Source organism: Engraulis encrasicolus, chromosome 12 (genome assembly GCF_034702125.1).
Source record: "Engraulis encrasicolus isolate BLACKSEA-1 chromosome 12, IST_EnEncr_1.0, whole genome shotgun sequence".
NCBI classification, from domain to species: Eukaryota; Metazoa; Chordata; class Actinopteri; order Clupeiformes; family Engraulidae; genus Engraulis; species Engraulis encrasicolus.
In genome coordinates this window covers 10,541,794-10,563,605 of record NC_085868.1, presented here as the reverse complement: position 1 = coordinate 10,563,605, position 21,812 = coordinate 10,541,794, and the positions used below count along the sequence as shown (strand labels likewise).

At 41.6% G+C, this 21,812-nt stretch overlaps 1 protein-coding gene across 1 annotated transcript in view; it reads left to right on the top strand.

The window, feature by feature from the left end:
• Nucleotides 1-9,592: 9,592 nt before the first annotated feature.
• Nucleotides 9,593-21,812, top strand: part of LOC134460309 (CD209 antigen-like protein E) — a 34,562-nt gene continuing 22,342 nt past the window's right edge. Inside the window, exon 1 of the mRNA XM_063212748.1 lies at nucleotides 9,593-9,614. Coding sequence (XP_063068818.1) covers nucleotides 9,593-9,614 — 22 coding nt within the window. The remainder of the gene's footprint in view (nucleotides 9,615-21,812) is intronic.

The following is a 21,812-nucleotide window of genomic DNA, read 5'->3' as shown; positions in this document are numbered from 1 at the left end:
GCTCAACCACAGAGAGAGGGACAGAGAGAGCGGTGTGCCCACGCTACACTCGACAGCATCAAAAACACGGCGTCTTTGCTAACTAGCTACCACCGCAATGATTTATGCTACACACCTGAAGGAAAGGGGAGTGTCGTTACCCCGTCAAAATAAAGGTTCAGGATAACCACCGGTTACATATGCCTCACCGGTGCAGCCCCAAACAGCGCCCCAAAGGAGCAGTGCAACGGGACAGTATCATACTGAGGGTACAGGCCCGTAGCCAGGGGGGGTTTGAGGGGTTGTTCGTTGTTCGGTTGCTGCAAAACGCAGTAGGGGCTGTTCGTCAGTACTACTGTCGGATTTGGAACGAATAGCATGGTTAGCTAGTTCACCTTTGTTTTGGGAAGCACGTCACTCTTGCTCGTGGTTTGGGGCGGGTTCAGGCAGAGTTCAAGCAACATCGATCGATTACTGCCACCAAGTGCACAAGCCTCTGACCCATACTACACCAAATGTCTAGTCATGTTACGAACAGGGCTGAAAAAAAACCCACCAACACAATGTTCAAATAGGGGGAAAAATATTGTCCAAATATAGTAGGAAATTCTATGTTCCACTATCGTGCTTCACGAGCTCCGATCAATCAAAGCTGCGCCAAAAAAAGAACCCTGTTTTATTACCATCGGGATTTGAACCCACACCAAAAGCAGCATCTCGCATGAATGCAGAGTATTTAATCGCTTACCTAACATATCTCCACACATAACAAAACCAATAGCATATTTTGATTAAACTCCAACAAGCATAGGCTACATGGAAATGCATGTATAAGTTGCCATTGCGAAATGCGCTGTTCACTAATTAAAAAAAAAAAGGCACCAGTGTGCGGTGATCCTCCTTGCATTGTAGGCTATGCCTTAGTCCACAAGAACTCCAAACTACATCGTAGGCTACAACAAGTTCAAAAATTGACATTATGCAACTGCCCTAGTCTGTTGAAATAGTGCATAATGAAAAGGCACTCGGAAAGGCAAGCGTGATGACAAGAACTGGACACATCTTCGCGTTACTAGTTCTTATGTCATAGTATTCATATTCTTCTTTTCATTTCAATGCTACTATTGTAATACAAGTCTGTCACAAGCAGCCGGCAAATAGGCTACTGTTAAAGCAAATGTTGTTTCAGCAGTGAGCACACTCCAAATAGCGCCATGGCCCATGGCACACGAAGTAGTCAGTAGTGCAGTCAGGGGGATCAGAAAACAACACAGCGCATCGTGTCCTTCTTTCTCTATCTGTGTGAATTGGGCCATCGTTTTGTGTTTTTGTAAAATACAGGTGAAAAGCAGTTAGTTACTTGGCCTTAATGTGACTGCGTGCGTGGCTGCGAGGCAAAGACTCTCGGATGCCAGAGCTCCACACGCACTTCCCACTTTACGCACACACACAGAGGGTGGATTGCGCAGGGTTGCGCAGAGGAATAGGCACCTGCGCTTAATGAAGGGAGGGTATCGAAATCTTGTCACACTGAAAATGCCTTCGCGCTTACCATTCACCGCCCATTGCTCTTCAGTCATTGACGGCGATAGGGATGTGTAGACCGACATTTGGTTACTGCATTTAATGGGGTGGATTTTGGGGATATGATTGTGTTAACAGGTCTTTTCCGACGTTGAAGGACTTTGAATGTGCCATGTTTACAGACATTAACGGCCCCTTCCATAGGACTACATCCATCCCTTCCTGCGCGTCTTTATGTAGGCCTACAACGGCAATAATGGCAGTTCCACCAGCTTACGTTGCGCGTAGACTTGCAGACTGGAAAATTAAATAAACATTCTGATATGTTTTATTAATTCTTGAGCGTAATTCAAGAATCATTTCAAGCAGCATTTAACTGCACTCTGCCTGGCCATGACCTGTTGAAAGTGTTGCGTTGCCCATGAGCGTGAGAATGACTTTGCTTGCCGTTCTGGAAAAAAGATGTAATGGGTGGTTATTATAGGCTACATTAGGCCTCCGATAAGGAATCGGCAAATTGTATGGAATTGTGACATTCTAACCACTCACCCACCAACCGTGCTTCCAAATTAGTGGTAGGCTATACAATATTAATCCAGACATTATATGCAAAACCTACGTAAAAAAAATAATAGGCTACATGGTGGATTGTAATGTCGCATTTGGTAACTGCAGTTGAAGAGGGGTGAAGTCTGGACATGATTGTGTTGACAAAGATTTGTGGACTTTGATAGATGTAATTAGCCTACTGAATTTGACAGGCACTGTGTGGTACAGCGTCACTGCTTTGCGATAAATGCACCCGAGCTGAGGCGAGACACTCCGAGCATTTCCGAAAACTTCATCGTGCGTCTGAACTTACTTGGTTGGAATTTCATCGGACTTACTTCGTACCTACATCGGACCTAGTTGGTCTAAGGGTTTCGAGAAATCATAGTTGTTGGTTAGTTGTTGTGTCGGACTTCGTTCGGACTTACTTGGTCCGGAGGCTAATTTTAGTCGGATTCGAGAAACTCACCCCTGGTGAGCCAGGAATCGAACCGTCAACATTTGGTATACAATTCCGATGTCATTAACTCTTCCCCTTGACTGCCCAAACCACAACGGACCCATAAAAAGGATATCAAGTGGGAGTAGTCAGTAGTCCACCACACATGCTTGACACCATCTAAAGCAAATTTGTTTATCTTGGTCTCAAGAGAGATGAACAGACCAAGGATATGGATCACTGGAACCATGTCGTGTGGTCTGAAGAGACCAAGATAAACAAATGTTCTTTAGATGGTGTCAAACATGTGTGGTGGTAAACAAGTGAGTTTTACAAAAAAAATCTGACATCTGAATTACACCTAAAAGAAACATGCATGTCAACATGCACTGTGACTACTGAAGCAGATCATGATACTCTCCATAGGATTGCATTCAAATCTCACACCAATCTATTTAAGCCAGGTGCAGACTCAAAATGTAAAAGTTCAATGTAAAGAAAGGTTGAAACGCACACCGATGACCTTTTAATTTCGAGACGATTCAAGCCAACACGGCCCCTTCTCTATCGGATCGTAATCTGGGGTGTAGCCTACTCACTTTTGTGGGCAATATTCAAACATTAATGGCTGTATTTTGATCTTTTCTGAGTGAACAAGAAATTTAAGCGGTAGTGTTGTAAAAGGTCACTAATCATTGTGTCAAAGTGAAATTTCTCAACGCAGTCTCACCCCAAGTAGTCAATTTCTGACTACCTTGGACCAGACGGCAATTTTTGACGTCTTGGGTATTCCTTCCACGTCACATTTTGACTATGTGGCCTAACCCTAAACCTATTCCTAAACCTAACCTCAATGACGTTATGCTGCCACAAGGGGGCGCCTTTGAGGACATAGTCAAAATGTGACGTGGAAGGAATACCCAAGACGTCAAAAATTGCAGTCTTGGGGTGTCAAAAATTGACTACTTGGGGTGAGACTGTGTAGAATTTCTTTAACGCTCTCCTATGAAAATATATACTCACAAATCTGCAAAAACTGTGAGGGGCGTACTCACTTGCGTGATATACTGTATTCGTCACCACCGTCACATATATATTTTTAAAGACAATACATTCAGGTATGTACAAGGTCATTGTCATCACCGAGGACCCCTTTTCAAACCTTTAGCTCTACTGCATACTTTGCCATCGCTAAAGCTCCTGTAAGTTTACTATTTTCTCTTCAATTTGTTCATTTGTCCAGTTTGTTCAATTGTCACTATATTTTGGATTTGAGCAACTTTTCTTAAACTTTTATTAAAGCCCGTTTTAGCCACATTCTCAAGAATCAGTGTTATGGCTGCACTTCACCAGCACCTGCAGAACATTTATACGTTTGAGGCCTATATTCATATTGGGTTATGACAGAATTAATTGTTGGCATGGTTGACATACCGGTATACTTTCCCTTTTTAGTGCATGTTGCATGAAAGTTGGTAAGTTGTGTGCATCTTGCTTAGACAAACAAAAAATGTTGATGGGGGTGTGGGCAGCAGTCCTGCCCTTCATCGCCTTGGGGAAGCTTCCCTTTTTAAAGATTTTTAAGAAATAGTTAAAAATCTGTGATAAACCATATCTGCAGAAGGCTTATTAGTCAGTTGACTTTATACCAGGCAGGCAGAAACATAGACTATTGGTTGGAGTTTACCATAATATAGCCTGCAATAACTCTGTGATTACAGGAAGTTAGTAAGCAGATATAGGCCTAGTGTCACCTCCAGTCACTCAGCTCACCCAATCACTTGAAGCAGTGGCGGACTTAGCAATTTGGGGGCCTAAGGCGAAATTAGCTAGGGGGCCCATCGGCCCACCCAAGTGTGTACCCACCACCCACCCACCCCCCCCCACCCCCCAGCACCCCCCCCCGAAAAAAAAAGTAATAATAATAATAATAATAATAATAATAATAATAATAATAATAGGCTTGCTTAGGGAAGATGCTTAGCTCACAGCATCTACACAATTCAAAAACTAAGCTCTCTACAACAGTCAGAAGACCTCCTGAACATAATGTGCTTGGGCCAAGTTTTGCTTTAATTTAGACAGCATTCAATGTTGACATATTCAACATTGCAATCTTCACATGCACATCAATCAATTACACATGGGCATCATCTCTCTCTCTCACTCACTCACACACACACACACACACACACACACACACACACACACACACACACACACACACACACACACACACACACACACACCTGCCTCTCTAGCCTGGTGACAAGATGCACCTCTGACGACGCATTTCAAAGCAACCAACAGAGGAGTAGCTGCATTTTGCCCAAATGCCAACACCGCCACCACACCAACTGTGTGTGCACATGACGTATGGTATGCCGAGCAGCAAGCATCTCAAACTGAATACAAAACAAAACACCACGGCGGTTGAAAGTCAAAGCAATCATCACACAGACACAGACACAGACACAGACACAGACACAGACACACACACACACACACACACACACACACACACACACACACACACACACACACAATCAATGTGACTTACTATGAGTAGAGTGCGCATTCTTTTGTCAATCATGTCGGCGTTTCTCCAGGCTGAACTTCCACATCACCTCCTGTTAGCATCCAGAACTAGCCAGCAATATCGCCAAGTAACGCAGTTGATTAGCCAATAAAAACTACAGCATATCTACATGTAGAGCTGTGGGTGACATGTCAGCTGTTCTGCGCTTTTCTGAATCTCGCCACATCATCGCGTCAAGTTACTGAATGTTCCTTGAAAGCTGCATGCTTGTTTAAGCCTTTCCAAATTTCGATAGCATGTTTCTGAAATCATTTCAGAGAGATTGAGAAGGTTGTGTGTCTGAAGATACAGTAGGCCTAACCGATACACTGTCTGCAAGCGCTTAAAAGGCTGCGTCCTTTTCAATGGAATAACTTACTCGAGCCAATCCCAGTTCACAGCTAGAGGAAAAGTAATGTCTTTTCGAAACAAAATATCTCACGAGGTATTCTTTCAACAAAACCTGATTGGGTTTATCAGTGCCGCGGTCATTCACAGATCCATCAGTGGGGATAGCCACAGTAGTCGACCTGCTAGTGCTACTGTAGGGCACCGCTTCCTTGTCGGCACGGCTGTCAATGGTCAGGATCCACGGAGATAGTTCAGGCTTCTAACATGTCATGTCGTGGGTTATCCAAAGTTACCGATGTTGGAGTTTTAAAACATTTACGCATAGTGGTATCCATATTCAGGAAAGCACAAAACTTTCATGTCTGCTTGCAATCCTCCTTCCCCACCACGTCAAATTTTGGAGTTGGTAATCCACTCGTCATTTTAATGGACCACAACATCGGGCCAACTGGCGTTGATGCATAAAAAAGATTATCAGCTTCGTAAGTGCATTTGTCTTTGATTAAGTATCTTCCCTTTCCTCCGTTTGGTAACACTACCAGGGTATTGGCGCTTCATTTTGATAATTTTGCAACTTTATCACAACTGAGCTTGACTCAACTTTCCTCTACTTCCTCTCGCAAAAGGAACACGTTCGCGATGCCACATGCTGCACAAATATGCGCAGGCAGCGCAGCAGAGCACAACCACACTGATTGCATTGTAATTGGCAATGCGCTTATTTGCGCCGTGCCGACTTGCACAAGTTTGTCACCGTGAACGTTGTTTTGGATATTCGTCTGGCGCACATGGCATAGATGGAATATACCATGTTCACGCGAAAGGGAGGGGGTGTGCATGTAATCTATATTTATTTTGTGTTTTATTATGCTGTTTATTTTGTTTCTGACGTACAGAAATAAATATTTATGAACGCAGTATGTGCATTACTGACCAAAGCGCCCTAACTACCAACTGTAGGCCTATGGGAAGTTTGGGGGGGTCCTCTGGGGGCCCCTACATTTGGCGGGGCCTAAGGCGGTTGCCTAGGTACGCCTCAATTAAGAACCGCCACTGACTTGAAGTCTATTGTCACGACAGTGGCTCAAGACTGAGTGGCTTTGAGTGACCCTATGCGTATATTTGGGTTACTTATGGCTGCACTTCACCAGCACCTGGGAACTAGAGCATGACACGGGAGTGGATTTTCACTCCCGTCCCATCCCGGTCCGAGAAAAAAAACCCCAAAAAAAAAAGAATGTCTCCCAATCCTGGAGCGTGTTCCATTCTCCACACTCTGCACTGTGTGCTGTGATACAGTGCACTTTCCACCCTCAACTTAACGGCTAAATTTGAGGGTGAAGTGCAGGTCCAATTCACGTTCTGTCTGATACACTTCACGGAAATGACGGTTGTCGCGTGTCATCAGAGTTTACCAACCGCCAATATACAATTCATCACGGAAGACACTGTTCCTTATGTTGACAATTTTTAAAAGTTACCTCTTTCACTTATACACATGGCTATTGTCTTTGGAATCAAAGTTATGCTGTCATCACAGAGATTCGGCAGTTTGACCAATCTGACCATAGAGGTAGAAAATAACACTAGAGAGGACCCCGCCCCCCTTTTACGGCAATCTGTAGCGGCCATTATCTGGAGGTAGATCAGAGAAATGGAAATTAACGGAGAACGAGGCTCACCTCTGTCAAAAATGGCTTAATCATGTGAAAATGTCCATCAACACACTATACAAGGACAATAGTTGAAGTGTGTTGCTAACTATGTTCATAAAATATATTATTTGATTTTTAAATGTATTTTATCGACTCATATGATTTCAGTAGATATGTAGCCTGACATTTCAAATCTGGTCTTTGATTAAAGTGTTACTTTATATTTCCACACTTTTAGTTAATTTCTTGACAGGGGTGGGCGTGTTCTCCATTTACTTGCATTGCCTGAAAGTACCTACACTACCTACGGAAGTTGGGAAGCTCCAGCTGCCATTTCCCAGTGCTGTCGCAAATTGCTGTGTCCTCTCTAGTGTTATTTTCTACCTCTATGAATCTGACACTCAACCAGAGAGGAAACTACGTAACAAACATGGCGGCCGTTGAGTGCGAAAAGTGTACATAACTCCACACTTCAAAAAATGGCCGGTTTGAGGGCGTTATCCGGGTAGTTTACAGTACACTTCACCGCCGTGATTAGAAATGGAACCGCCCTGCGTACCCAAACACAGTGCGGGAAGGGCGGAAAGTACGAAGAGTGGAACAGCCTCCTGCCCACTCACACTCAAAATCAACCCCACTCCCCACTATGCTTTTTTGTTTGTTTTTTAAAGAGGTTATGAAACGAAAACAAACGGCCATTCCCATTAAAGCCTTGTTTTTTCTGATAGCATCGATGAGACTTTGAACCCAATCATCCTGGAGGAACTTGTGAAAATAGCAACTCAAAGTGTGAATTCTGTGAAATTTGGTTTGACTAATGAGCTGGGCTGTGACGTCATAGAGGAAAGTCCCTGGTTTGCTAGTATGGCGATCTGAGAAAACAACACACATTTGATGGACCCACATCTTATAAAGGAACCAAAATTCTGATACAAACATCAGCGTGTCGAAAAACCACACATCCAACCTCATGAGAAAAAAAACAGCAGCACAAATCTATTTCAGAGGCACTGATACATCTGCAGAAAGTGACATGTCTGACAGGCGAAGTGACGATTGTTGACATAGCCTGATAGTTCGTTTTCTTTATGGTTACGGACGGTTGCTAAGGGCGCTTTGCCATGACCCAAAGATGACGTGGCGTGTGTATTTGTTGACAAATGGGGGGCATTTTGATTCAATTGCGCGATATAGTGTGATTGAAATGCATGTACATGCAAAAATATCATCAACTAGAGAAAAAACGGAGGTATTAGGCTGTTGGAAAAACACCCTAGATAGATACCCTAGAGTCTTAAACATATTTTTAGCGTTTATCATTATTGTTTTTTGTGCTCAAAGTCACAGGCGTCGCGTGTCCCTCAGCCTGACTCTGAGGATGAGGTGTGTCCAAACGTCAGCCACACATGCACCACAATACTAAAAACAAACTATCAAACGCTTCAAAGTAGGCCTACGCTGTATGCATCTCCGTTTATTCGCTAAGCAGTAGCCCAGTCTGTGAGTTGGCTGTCCTCGACCGAGAGCACCACGGAGGCTGAAGCGCGGATATCCTCCCAAAACCAATTTATTGACCAGTTGAATGGCAATCAACAAAAAGTGCATATCCCGAGAGCATTCACATCGGTTTGGCATGTAATGTGCATTACCCTTTCCTGAAAACAACATACAAAGCAGATGGACAAGGTAAAACGAGTAGCCTAAAGCAAAGCAGTGCACTCACCTGTCTTCGTGCCCGAGCAGTTAGGCTACAGGGGCAGTTTCAGTCTGCACGCCGGCGATGTCAATTGTTGGAACTGCTTGAGGCAATAGCATTCTCTTCAGTCCAACCATGGGTGAAGCACGAGGGGTGGACATGTGCCGAGCACAACAGTGACCACGAGCTTGCTTCAAAACCACGCCGGTGCCTGCGTACGAATTGGATCCACAGAACCCTTGTTTTAGCCTTCTCCTTGTCGGCCACAGTTCCATCATTCTTCACAGAAGGGAACTTGTGCAAAGATATTCCTTCTGTCAAGTAGCCATTTTTGCAGCTGGCACCGTTCGGCCCTCCAGCAACACACTGCTTGACACTGCGCTTTGTTTTGGTACTAGCCGCCATTGATCTGAACAAGGTGGAATGAGGTGAACTTTCCCCTTCTATGTCACGCATATCATTTGCATAAAATTTGCATGTCACAAACATAAGACTTTTTGGGAACGTTTTAACATGACTTTTAGGACAAAATATCACCCAGACAATATCCCATTTTATTCACAAGGCTTAGAACTTTCAGAATCCGTCCTGGAAATGGTCAAATTCCTTTACTTTGTTTTCGTTTCATAAACCCTTTAAAAGAAAAAATAAGCAGCATTCCCGCTCCTGTTCATTTTTATTCCCTCTCCTGCCCACTCCCGTTCATTTTTTACATTTTAACTCCCATCCCAGCGGGACCCACGAGAATTCCTGAAAAATGTCATCCTCTACTGGGAACTGCCATAGACAAGACAGACAAGAGTGTTACAGCAGGCGACATCATGCCCTGCGCCGATGGACACGGTAAGGAAACAGATGAAAGCTGCAAGGTGGTGCTATTACTATATGGCCGCTGCAATTTTCTCTTTGTTAGGCTATGTTCTATGTATAGTTATCCTACATTTGACTTACCTTGCACTGGTAGCCTAATGCTCTTCTTCATAACTTTTAATTCAGCTCTATATTGAAATGTTCTTGGCTGCATGTGAAGTTTTTCAAAAACCCAACATTCTTGTCTGTAATTCACTTCCAGATTCGCAGAGAGTTTAAAGATAAATACAGAATTTGCTTCACTTTCATTTCATGATTGTGTACAACTTAATTGGTCTTTCTTATAGTATTTCTATTGAATACACAAATTTAGTTTGTGGCCATTGTGTGGCAAAATGTTGGGGTTGGGGAAAATACTCAGGGAAAAAGTTATGCTGTAGTACGTATTTGTGAATGGGCAGCATAGTGTATGTACATTCTGGAAGTAAACTATTTAAAAACACTACATGCTCTACCTCTAAAACGATAAATGACATACTGTATCATACCATTTCATTTTAAAATTGTATTATTCCCCATACAGCCAGTCTATCAACCAGATACACAAAGGTCCGAATTCAAATACTACTACTTGGAGTGGTCCTCATTACTGGATTGGTAGTTCTTGGCGTAATAAAATACCACTGTGAGTCCTCTGTTCAATATTTGAACAATTTGCCATGGTTGTGGCACCACTTTTTAATGTTACTATGTCCACACAAATTATGCTTTGTGCTAATTCTGTTAGGCATGAAAAAACTGACTGATGAACAAGATAGGTGTGTACTACAACTGGATGCTGTACACATGAATCGCTCTGCTCTGCACAATGAGTCTGGTAAGTTTGTTAAATACGGGCCACCTTGTCAGCAATGGTTAGTATGTTACATACGGGCAACACCTTTGAAATTCCTTAAAGAGTGGAATATCACATGTCTGCAAAATATTTTATGAATAGGTTAAATAAGGGATATCATGAAGTGTCATTGGTGTATTATGAAAAAAGAAAGATATGAGGGGATGTTTGGGAGGGAGGGAGAATTTTGGCCAATTTCAACATGCGGTTATAGCTCACTCAACCCTTCACTTATACACCTAACTCAGGGCTTGGCATTAACTTTTACACCCAGCGGCCACTATGGCTAGTGGTTTTCCCAAGTCACTAGCCATTCAGGTATTCCACTAGCCAGCCACTGATTTTATACTGGTTTTTTTATTTATCTTGATAGTGTACATTTATTAACTGCGTCCTAAAGCAAGATCAGTGTATAGCCTTCTACATGGAAGTATATTGAGAGTTATTGATCCTTTTCTTGAACTTAAATACAAGTATTGATACACAAGGGGCAAACAACAGAACAAAGGCTATGATGCGTATGTCATACCAAAGAATAAGCTGCCAGCCAAATTGGCTAGTGACACTGTACGTATTACTAGCCACAGCCGAGTTTTACCAGCATTTGGCCGGTTGGCAGGTGCCAGTGTCAAGCCCTGACCTAACTTATGGCTTTGTTGATACTGTATGAACATATAGTGAGGAAGGCAAGTACGCCTGTGTGCAGCAAATGCCCTGAGGACTACATCCATCACAATGGAAAATGCTACCTGTTCTCTTCCTCAAAGAAGACCTGGGAACAGAGTCGAGACTACTGCGCAACCATCGGAGGGAATTTAGCAATTATCAAAAATAAAGAAGAACAGGTAAAGTGTGAAGCTTTCTGCCTGTCTTCTCTATGTGCTGTAGATAGATGTGCTTACAAGTAACTTCTGCTTCTTCTTTACAGCTCATTTTAAGTGCTATTATTATAGCTGTTCTAGATATGTTGATCATATTGAGGTTTGATTTTTTTGTGTGTAAATGTGCTGTTCACTGATAACCCATACTGACCTTGACTGCAATCGCTTCCCGCATAAGGACTTCCTGGTGGCAAGGGTGAAAGTGGGGCAGTACTTTTGGATTGGACTGAATGACCTGGAGGCTGAAGGGCAGTGGCACTGGGTGGATGGTTCATCTCTCAATGACACTGGAGCTGTGTAAGTACCAATGCCATTTCTCTTTACTTCTATTTACAATTTGCAAATACACAAAATGATAGATATCAACCCATTAAGAGTACACAGCATTATACAGTTGCTGTTACCAGAATGGCAATGAGCAAGTTGTAGTGCATTACTAAAGGCTCTGCGTTATGTCTGTAGTATTATGATACTTAACTCAATGATAATTTCAGCGTGCCACTGGAGGGAGGGCGTGCATTAAGGGGCTACAGAATGAAAGACAGTGTCTTCAGTCATAACCCACAAAGTGGGGCTTTTCTTGGGCTTTTTAAAAGATATTTCTTTTGGTCTTTTTGACCTTATTTATGATAGGACAATGAAGGTGGTGACAGGAAGCGAGTGGAGAGAGAGAGACAGGGAAGGTTCCGGCAAAGGACCGGGCCGGGAATTGAACCCAGGTCAGCCGCATGGTAGACGAGACGAGTGCCTATACCGTTTGGTCATGGCAGGGCCAGGGCTTTACTTTTGTAATGTCCGCTTTGGACATCATGTATCCCACAGCAGATTTCAGTAGGCATATTCAGTAGGCAATTACCTATACAGAGTTCATATTCACAAAATTCTTTTGGTAGTGGTAGTGGGGACTCTACCAGTATTTGTGCACATTGAAAAAAACACCTTGTATTGTGAAGTGCTTCCAGCAAAAAAAATGGTTCAATGGTTCGCCCTTGAGGACTTGGTGTACAGTAAAGCATGTTTGGCATGGAAGCTAGTCTTGGTCCCATGATGCTTTAAGGGGAGATCATGCATGATGACGCCTCAGCTTTATGTGTATCCAAGTCCATCCTGCACAGCTCGCCACTCGAGGCCCCAATTCGCAATTCCAATTCCAATTCGAGACTCCAATTAGCCAACGCTCCATTTTGGCATGGGAGGCACGATACCACAGAGCTAAAGGTCCAGACCGATAGGCCAGTGCTACTGATTGGAAACGAGGTTTACTAATGTTCTACCACCAAACAATGCTAGGTGGCATACGTTACACTCACCACCCTAAACATCACTGCCGTCCGGGTTATGGCATGGCCCCAGTGTAACAGAGGTCATCTGTGCTAGTTCGCCACTCTTGGCTCGTACCCACAGCCTACCAGGCAATGCCCCAGTTAGGTATGGGAGGCACAGCATGATACCGCTGAGCTAAAGGTCCAGACTGATTCTACCACTAAAATCTGCTAGTTGTCATCCGTTACATATACTGTATGAAGGGTGGTACTGTAGAGTCAAGAGTGGGGCTGTCGTGCCGAAAAGCGAGTCCCTGCCAGAACACGAGTGCCCTCATTGAAACCAATAAAAAATTTTGAGAGAAAATTATACTAATTTTTGCAGAATTAACTACATAATTAATGAACTAAACATGTGCTTATGAAACATTACTCGTCCTCCACTTAATATGAGCTATTTAAATGAAACCGTAACATTTGTTACAACAATTCTTCGATTATTTTATGGAATTAATACTGAAATTGTAACCAGCTCTTTGTAATACTTCCAGAAGGAATGTAGATGCTTTATTGATAGGCTTTCCATCTTAAATTGTGTCGGATTTGTCTGCAAAAAAGGGTAAAAAATATCTGAAAAATTGGTCATTGGTTTCCATTGGTTTCAATGAGGGCACTCGTGTTCTGGCAGGGACTCGCTTTCGGCACGACAGCGCCACTCGTGAAATGGAGGAGCAAGAGAAGGAGATGGGTTTGATGCATGACCAGAGGCCTCTCCAAATAGAATCTTACAGTTTGTTTATAAACCATATGTAGAAATTGTATTGACAACAAGAATGTTTTAATCAATAATGTTAATCTCCTCTGACCTGTTTTTGTCATGCATATCACTCACCCATCAGAGTAACACTTAATTTATTGTCTCTTGAAAGTTTCTGGTTTGATAGATCACAAGTCAATAAACCCAGTGAGCCGGACAACTGGACTGAAGAAGATCCCTTGGGGGAAGACTGTGGCACGCTTACTTGGGCTGACTGGCGCGATAGGTCATGCAAACAAATGTTCATATTTATCTGCGAGACTCTTGCTATTTCTTAGATGTGACAATCATTCAGCCTTTTTCTTTGAAATTGTGACAATTTGCTGTAAAAATTCTGTAAAAGTGTCTTCCTCCAATGACTGAACTGTGTTCAATTCTTAAATATCTTTGGAGTGCTTTTTATAAAAGGCTGGTTGTCATATTTTGCTGAAAAAATGTGTTTTTGAAAAAACATTGAATTTGAGTCATGGAATTATTTATGTTGTATTCTACCAACTCTTCAGTTTAAGAATATATAGAAGAACCCCTGAGATTTTGACTTAAATGTATATTTTTTCGCTTGTTTATTGCATTAGTGACAAAATACATCACATGAACATTATTGTGTAAAAAGGGGGCATCATGTGGTAATGTAAGCTTATTCATTCTGATTCTTTATTATTACTTAATATATGTATAGCATTTTAAGGTTCAAATATGTTACATTTTATATTATTTTGCTTTATCAGCACACACTGACACATATTTTCTCAAAATCTTTCAATATACTTTAAATAAAACTGGGAATACTTTGTTGCAATATACCAAAATACTTGTAATATTAGATGGTACTTGTATCCATCTATGACACCTATTATTTCACGATTCATTACCAAAATATCTTATTTATTTTCTTATTTCTGAATGTCACACCAAATGACATGGCGTCACGCCATATGATTAATTACTCCACACTACAGTCTGTGTCCAAAAATGTGCATGAACTGCATTTATTAAAGAACCAAACATGTTGACAAGGGATAGTGATTGTTTCAGTGTTACGAAAAAGAAAAAATATTTAATATTGTTAAAAAAAATGTGTAACAACGGGTAGCTTTTAACATGTCAATTATTACACCGCCGTATCCATTTCATGGCACCCTGCAACTGCTGATTATTATTAACTAGATGGATTTTAAGCTTGCTACATCATTGAAGTAAGAGTAATGCCTTGTTAATCACAGAATAGTAGTAATGCTTTGTAAATAATTAGTAAATAAGAATAAATATAAGTGAAACAGTGACAATAAAAAATGGGTAAAAACCATGACTGACCGCAAGGTCATTAAAACAGCCACTGAAAACTGTAAAATATTTGGCAACTAGACATGAACAGCCTACCATATTCTTGTGTGTGTGTGTGTGTGTGTGTGTGTGTGTGTGTGTGTGTGTGTGTGTGTGTGTGTGTGTGTGTGTTTTAGTTATGGAACAAGAGCATATTTGTTGCAGGTTTAGACTACGCTAAAAATGAGCCAGTCACATTTCAAGAGCAAGAAAAAACTCTTGCACTGCTCAGATTGTTTGAGACAGCAGGCTATTTCATTCTGGGTGTAACATATGCACATGTCTTTGTGGCCCCTCAAAATATTCTTGTGCTAATTATCAATGTACACTATACAAATATTAACACATACTACTATAAATAATTTAAATATTTGCATCTACTTCTCTCTTCTTTTCCTCAAGACCTCCTCTCTCTTTACAGGATACATTTCTTCCTGTATTTCCTTGTTCTTTCTTTACTTTCCACCTCTATCCACATGCTACAATCTTAATAAAGTTGAAAAGTAAATAAATGAACAAATACAAGAAAGGTGAAGCATTTAAATTATAAAAAGAAGCATGTTATCATGAATTCATATTCATGTATGGATATTGTGGATATATTGGTGTCTGAATAATACATATACACCACTAACATGTTTTAAAGCATCAATATATTAAACAAATCTGAATATTAGCCATGAAAAATGAAATATATGTGGTATTTATGTATTAAAATGAAGCTCATCTCATATGGTGTGACAAAATTGTAATATGGTGTGACAAGAAAACAGTCACACCTTATGATATGTTATCACACCATATGAGGTTTCATTGCCTTATTTCATGGGATTAAGCAATCTGTGTTAGCCATGTAAAACCATGCTAGATGCAATATGACAAGATAGTTTTCAAGGTTATATTGACTAAAAAATAATCTATTGTCTTTATTTTTGTGTAAAATGTGTCACACCAAAAGACATGCAACATGGAACTGGAGCAGCGGTGTCAGATAAACTTGATTTTTTTTGGGACATTATAAAGAGCTAAAACTCATCTTATAGCTGTCAATGTCCTTCTGAGGTGATATTGTTCTTCCTGAAAGAATGAGGACCCCTCACTTGGCAACGGTGTCCATACAATTGCCAGTTCAAAAATTGAAATAAGGTGTCACACCATATGATATCAATTTTGGGACCAAAATGTTTCAGTTAATGGTGGCTTCAAATTTATAATGCCTGAAATCTTCACTAAATAGGCTCAACAATGTATGTCTTGGCTATAATTACATGACTGAATATATAGAAAAGGAGTACATTTTCCAGTTTTTATTCAAAATCAAACTTTGGGACATGGATTTGAACCGTCACACCATATGAGCTTTTTCTACTTTGGCTCTAAATTGTGAATAAATTGAAGATTAATGTTGCAAGTGATTTATATGAACTTATACAACTGCACATTCTGAACAACATAAACACAGTTTTTAGCACCTTTTTATAAAAATTACATAACTTTGACATAGGGGAACAAAAAAAGACCACGTCATGTCAACCACCCAAAAACAGTATAGGCCTATGTAGTCTACATTTTGATCAACACAGTAATTTCGTGTAGCCTACTGTCACATGCACAAGAGAACACAATGATTTGCTAGATATTGGACTTAAATGCTTGTAATACTTTCATCATGTCTGTGTATACTCAGTATTTGAAAGTGAAAGTGAAAGCCAACCTGGGAAACTCCCATTGTCATTGCGACTCAGCACTCCACTGCACGCAACAAAATTGCATGTATGCCTCACCGGTGCAGCCCCAAACAGCGCCCCAAAGGAGCAGTGCAACGGGACAGTATCATACTGAGGGTACAGGCCCGTAGCCAGGGGGGGTTTGAGGGGTTGTTCGTTGTTCGGTTGTGCAAAACGAAGTAGGGGCTGTTCGTTAGTAGGCCTACTACTGTCGGAATTGGAACGAATAGCATGGTTAGCTAGTTCACCTTTGTTTTGGGAAGCACGTCACTCTTGCTCGTGGTTTGGGGCGGGTTCAGGCAGAGTTCAAGCAACATCGATCGATTACTGCCACCAAGTGCACAAGCCTCTGACCCATACTACACCAAATGTCTAGTCATGTTACGAACAGGGCTGAAAAAAACCCACACCAACACAAAGTTCAAATAGGGAAAATATATTGTCCAAATATAGTAGGAAATTCTATGTTCCACTATCGTGCTTCACGAGCTCCGATCAATCAAAGCTGCGCCAAAAAAAGAACCCTGTTTGATTACCATCGGGATTTGAACCCACACCAAAAGCAGCATCTCGCATGAATGCAGAGTATTTAATCGCTTACCTAACATATCTCCACACATAACAAAACCAATAGCATATTTTGATTAAACTCCAACAAGCATAGGCTACATGGAAATACATATAGGCCTATACGTTGCTATTGCGAAATGCGCTGTTCACCATTTTTTTAAAGAAGGCACCAGTGTGCGGTGATCCTTCTTGTTTTCCTTGCATTGTAGGCTATGCCTTAGTCCACAAGAACTCCAAACTACATCGTAGGCTACAACAAGTTCAAAAATGGACATTATGCAACTGCCCTAGTCTGTTGAAATAGTGCATAATGAAAAGGCACTCGGAAAGGCAAGCGTGATGACAAGAACTGGACACATCTTCGCGTTACTAGTTCTTATGTCATAGTATTCATATTCTTCTTTTCATTTCAATGCTACTATTGTAATACAAGACTGTCACAAGCAGCCGGCAAATAGGCTACTGTTAAAGCAAATGTTGTTTCAGCAGTGTTCTGCCTTCCATTTCATTCCATGCATTCAGTTTAGTATGGCACACGTAAATCCTATGGTGAATACCGCCACCTCGCGGTACTGCGCCTTAAGCGCAAATCCTCTTCCTGGTTAGTTCCTGCCAGTGTTTCTAGTGCTTTCTGCCTGCGCGAGAGTCAGGTTAACCGGACTTCATCTCTCCCGCATCTGTATTCTTTTCACACTTGTGCCTTGGACAATTTAAGTCTGTAAGTAAGCTTTTGTGTGAGATTTAGTTTGTAAACGAAAATGCATTGCTATTTTGAGGTAATTTGCGATCTATTTGGCTCTAGAGGTGATGTTTTACTTTGTCTGAAATGTTTGCTAATCTGATTGTACTTAGCTATGCTAGGTCACGTTTGTGTGTGCTGAAATTATATCGCTGATTGCGTGTAGTTTCATGTCATGTGGAAATGGTAAAGTATGTGAGATTCATGTATCTTTATTTCGTTTTCTGTTACAGTTTTACAGTTTTGAGAGTGTCAAGTTTTGAGAGACTGAGTAAAGAGAAGTATTGAATGTGGAAATGCAAGTCAAGTCAGAAAGAAAATAAAAGGACAAAATCACACTTCAGCTTGCTTCCTCTTGAACTGTTCGCTAGCTGTCTAGCTCTGCACCAGTAACGCAGGCCNAGGGCAGCATAAGCAGTGAGCACACTCCAAATAGCGCCATGGCCCAGGGCGCACAAAGTAGTCAGTAGTGCAGTCAGGGGGATCAGAAAACAACACAGCGTATTGTGTCCTTCTTTCTCTCTCTGTGTGAATTGGGCCAACGTTTTGTTTTTTTGTAAAATATAGGTGAAAAGCAGTTAGTTACTTGGTCTTAACCCCTTAAGGCGCGGCTTTATAAATTCATTGTTACCAGTATGGTAATGACCAAGTCGTGGTGCATTACTAAAGGGCCTGTGTTGTGTCATAGTATTATAGTGCTATGGTAGTTACATTTCAATGTCTATTACAGCGTGCCTCAGGAGGTACGGCGCGCATTAAGGGGCTACTGTGACTGCGTGCGCGGCTGCGAGGCAAAGACTCTCGGTTGCCGGAGCTCCACACGCGCGCCCAACGGCACGCGTGGATCGGCCACTTTACGCACACACACAGAGGGTGGATTGCGCAGGGTTGCGCAGAGGAATAGGCACCTGCGCTTAATGAAGGGAGGGTATCGAAATCTTGTCACACTGAAAATGCCTTCGCGCTTACCATTCACCGCCCATTGCTCTTCAGTCATTGACGGCGATAGGGATGTGTAGACCGACATTTGGTTACTGCATTTAATGGGGTGGATTTTGGGGATATGATTGTGTTAACAGGTCTTTTCCGACGTTGAAGGACTTTGAATGTGCCATGTTTACAGACATTAACGGCCCCTTCCATAGGACCACATCCATCCCTTCGTGCGTGTCTTTATGTAGGCCTACAACGGCAATAATGGCAGTTCCACCAGCTTATGTTGCGCGTAGACGTGCAGACTGGAAAATTAAATAAACATTCTGATGTGTTTTATTAATTCTCTAGCGTAACTTCAGTTATCATTTCAAGGAGCATTTAACTGCACTCTGCCTGGCCATGACCTGTTGAAAGTGTTGCGTTGCCCATGAGCGTGAGAATGACTTCGCTTGCCGTTCTGGAAAAAAGATGTGATGGGTGGTTATTATAGGCTAAAAAAGTATACTTTATTCACCGGGGATTGAACTCACGCCTCCGATAAAGAATCGGCAAACGTGTATGGAATTCCAACATTCTAACCACTCACCCATCAACCATGATTCCAAATTAGTGGTAGGCTATAGAATAGTAATCCAAACATTATATGCAAAACCTACGTAAAAGAAATAATACATGGTGGATTGTAATGTCGCATTTGGTAACTGCAGTTGAAGAGGGGTGAAGTCGGGGACATGATTGTGTTGACAAAGATTTGTGGACTTTGATAGATGTAATTAGCCTACTGAATTTGACAGGCACTGTGTGGTACAGCGTCACTGCTTTGCGATTAATGCACCCGAGTTGAGGCGAGACACTCCGAGCATTTCCGAAAACTTCATCGTGCGTCTGAACTTACTTGGTTGGAATTTCATCGGACTTACTTCGTACCTACATCGGACCTAGTTGGTCAGAGGGTTTCGAGAAATCATAGTTGTTGGTTAGTTGTTGTGTCGGACTTCGTTCGGACTTACTTGGTCCGGAGGCTAATTTTAGTCGGATTCGAGAAACTCACCCCTGGTCAGCCAGGAATCGAACCGTCAACATTTGGTATACAATTCCGATGTCATTAACTCTTCCCCTTGACTGCCCAAACCACAACGGACCCATAAAAAGGATATCAAGTGGGAGTAGTCAGTAGTCTACCACACATGCTTGACACCATCTAAAGCACATTTGTTTATCTTGGTCTCAAGAGAGATGAACAGACCAAGGATATGGATCGCTGGAACCATGTCGTGTGGTCTGAAGAGACCAAGATAAACAAATGTGCTTTAGATGGTGTCAAGCATGTGTGGTGGTAAACAAGTGAGTTTTACAAAAAAATTGTATCTGAATTACACCTAAAAGAAACATGCATGTCAACATGCACTGTGACTACTGAAGCAGATCATGATACTCTCCATAGGATTGCATTCAAATCTCACACCAATCTATTTAAGCCAGGTGCAGACTCAAAATGTAAAAGTTCAACGTTAAGAAAGGTTGAAAAGCACACCGATGACCTCCCCTCTAATACCCTTTCATTTCGAGACGATTCAAGCCAACACGGCCCCTTCTCTACCAGATTTTAATGTGTACTCACTTTTGTGGGCAATATTCAAACATTAATGGATGTATTTTGATTTTTTCAAAGTGAACAAGACATTTAAGCGGTTATACGTATATGTTATAAAAGGGTCACTAATCATTGTGTCAAAGTGAAATTTCTCAACGCAGTCTCACCCCAAGTAGTCAATTTCTGACTACCTTGGACCAGACGGCAATTTTTGACGTCTTGGGTATTCCTTCCACGTCACATTTTGACTATGTGGCCTAACCCTAAACCTATTCCTAAACCTAACCTCAATGACGTTATGCTGCCACAAGGGGGCGCCTTTGAGGACATAGTCAAAATGTGACGTGGAAGGAATACCCAAGACGTCAAAAATTGCAGTCTTGGGGTGTCAAAAATTGAGTAGTCAAAAATTGACTACTTGGGGTGAGACTGTGTAGAATTTCTTTAATGCTTTCCTATGAAAATATATACTCGCAAATCTGCAAAAACTGTGAGGGGCGTACTCACTTGCGTGATATACTGTATTCGTCACCACCGTCACATATATATTTTTAAAGACAATACATTCAGGTATGTACAAGGTCATTGTCATCACCGAGGACCCCTTTTCAAACCTTTAGCTCTACTGCATACTTTGCCATCGCTAAAGCTCCTGTAAGTTTACTATTTTCTCTTCAATTTGTTAATTTGTCCAGTTTTGTTCAATTGTCACTATATTTTGGATATATAACTTTTCTTAAACTTTTATTAAAGCCTGTTTTAGCCACGTTCTCAAGAATCAGTGTTATGGCTGCACTTCACCAGCACCTGCAGAACATTTATACGTTTGAGGCCTATATCCATATTGGGTTATGACAGAATTAATTGTAGGCATGGTTGACATAACTTTCCCGTTTTAGTGCATGTTGCATGAAAGTTGGTAAGTTGTGTGCATCTTGCTTAGACAAACAAAAAATGTTGATGGGGGTGTGGGCAGCAGTCCTGCCCTTCATCGCCTTGGGGAAGCTTCCCTTTTTAAAGATTTTTAAGAAATAGTTAAAAATCTGTGATAAACCATATCTGCAGAAGGCTTATTAGTCAGTTGACTTTATACCAGGCAGGCAGAAACATAGACTATTGGTTGGAGTTTACCATAATATAGCCTGCAATAACTCTGTGATTACAGGAAGTTAGTAAGCAGATATAGGCCTAGTGTCACCTCCAGTCACTCAGCTCACCCAATCACTTGAAGTCTATTGTCATGACAGTGGCTCAAGACTGAGTGGCTTTGAGTGACCCTATGCGTATATTTGGGTTACTTATGGCTGCACTTCACCAGCACCTGGGAACTAGAGCATGACACGGGAGTGGATTTTCACTCCCGTCCCATCCCGGTCCGAGTAAACAAACCCCAAAAAAAAAAGAATGTCTCCCAATCCTGGAGCGTGTTCCATTCTCTACACAGTGCACTGTGTTCTGTGATACAGTGCACTTTCCACCCTCAACTT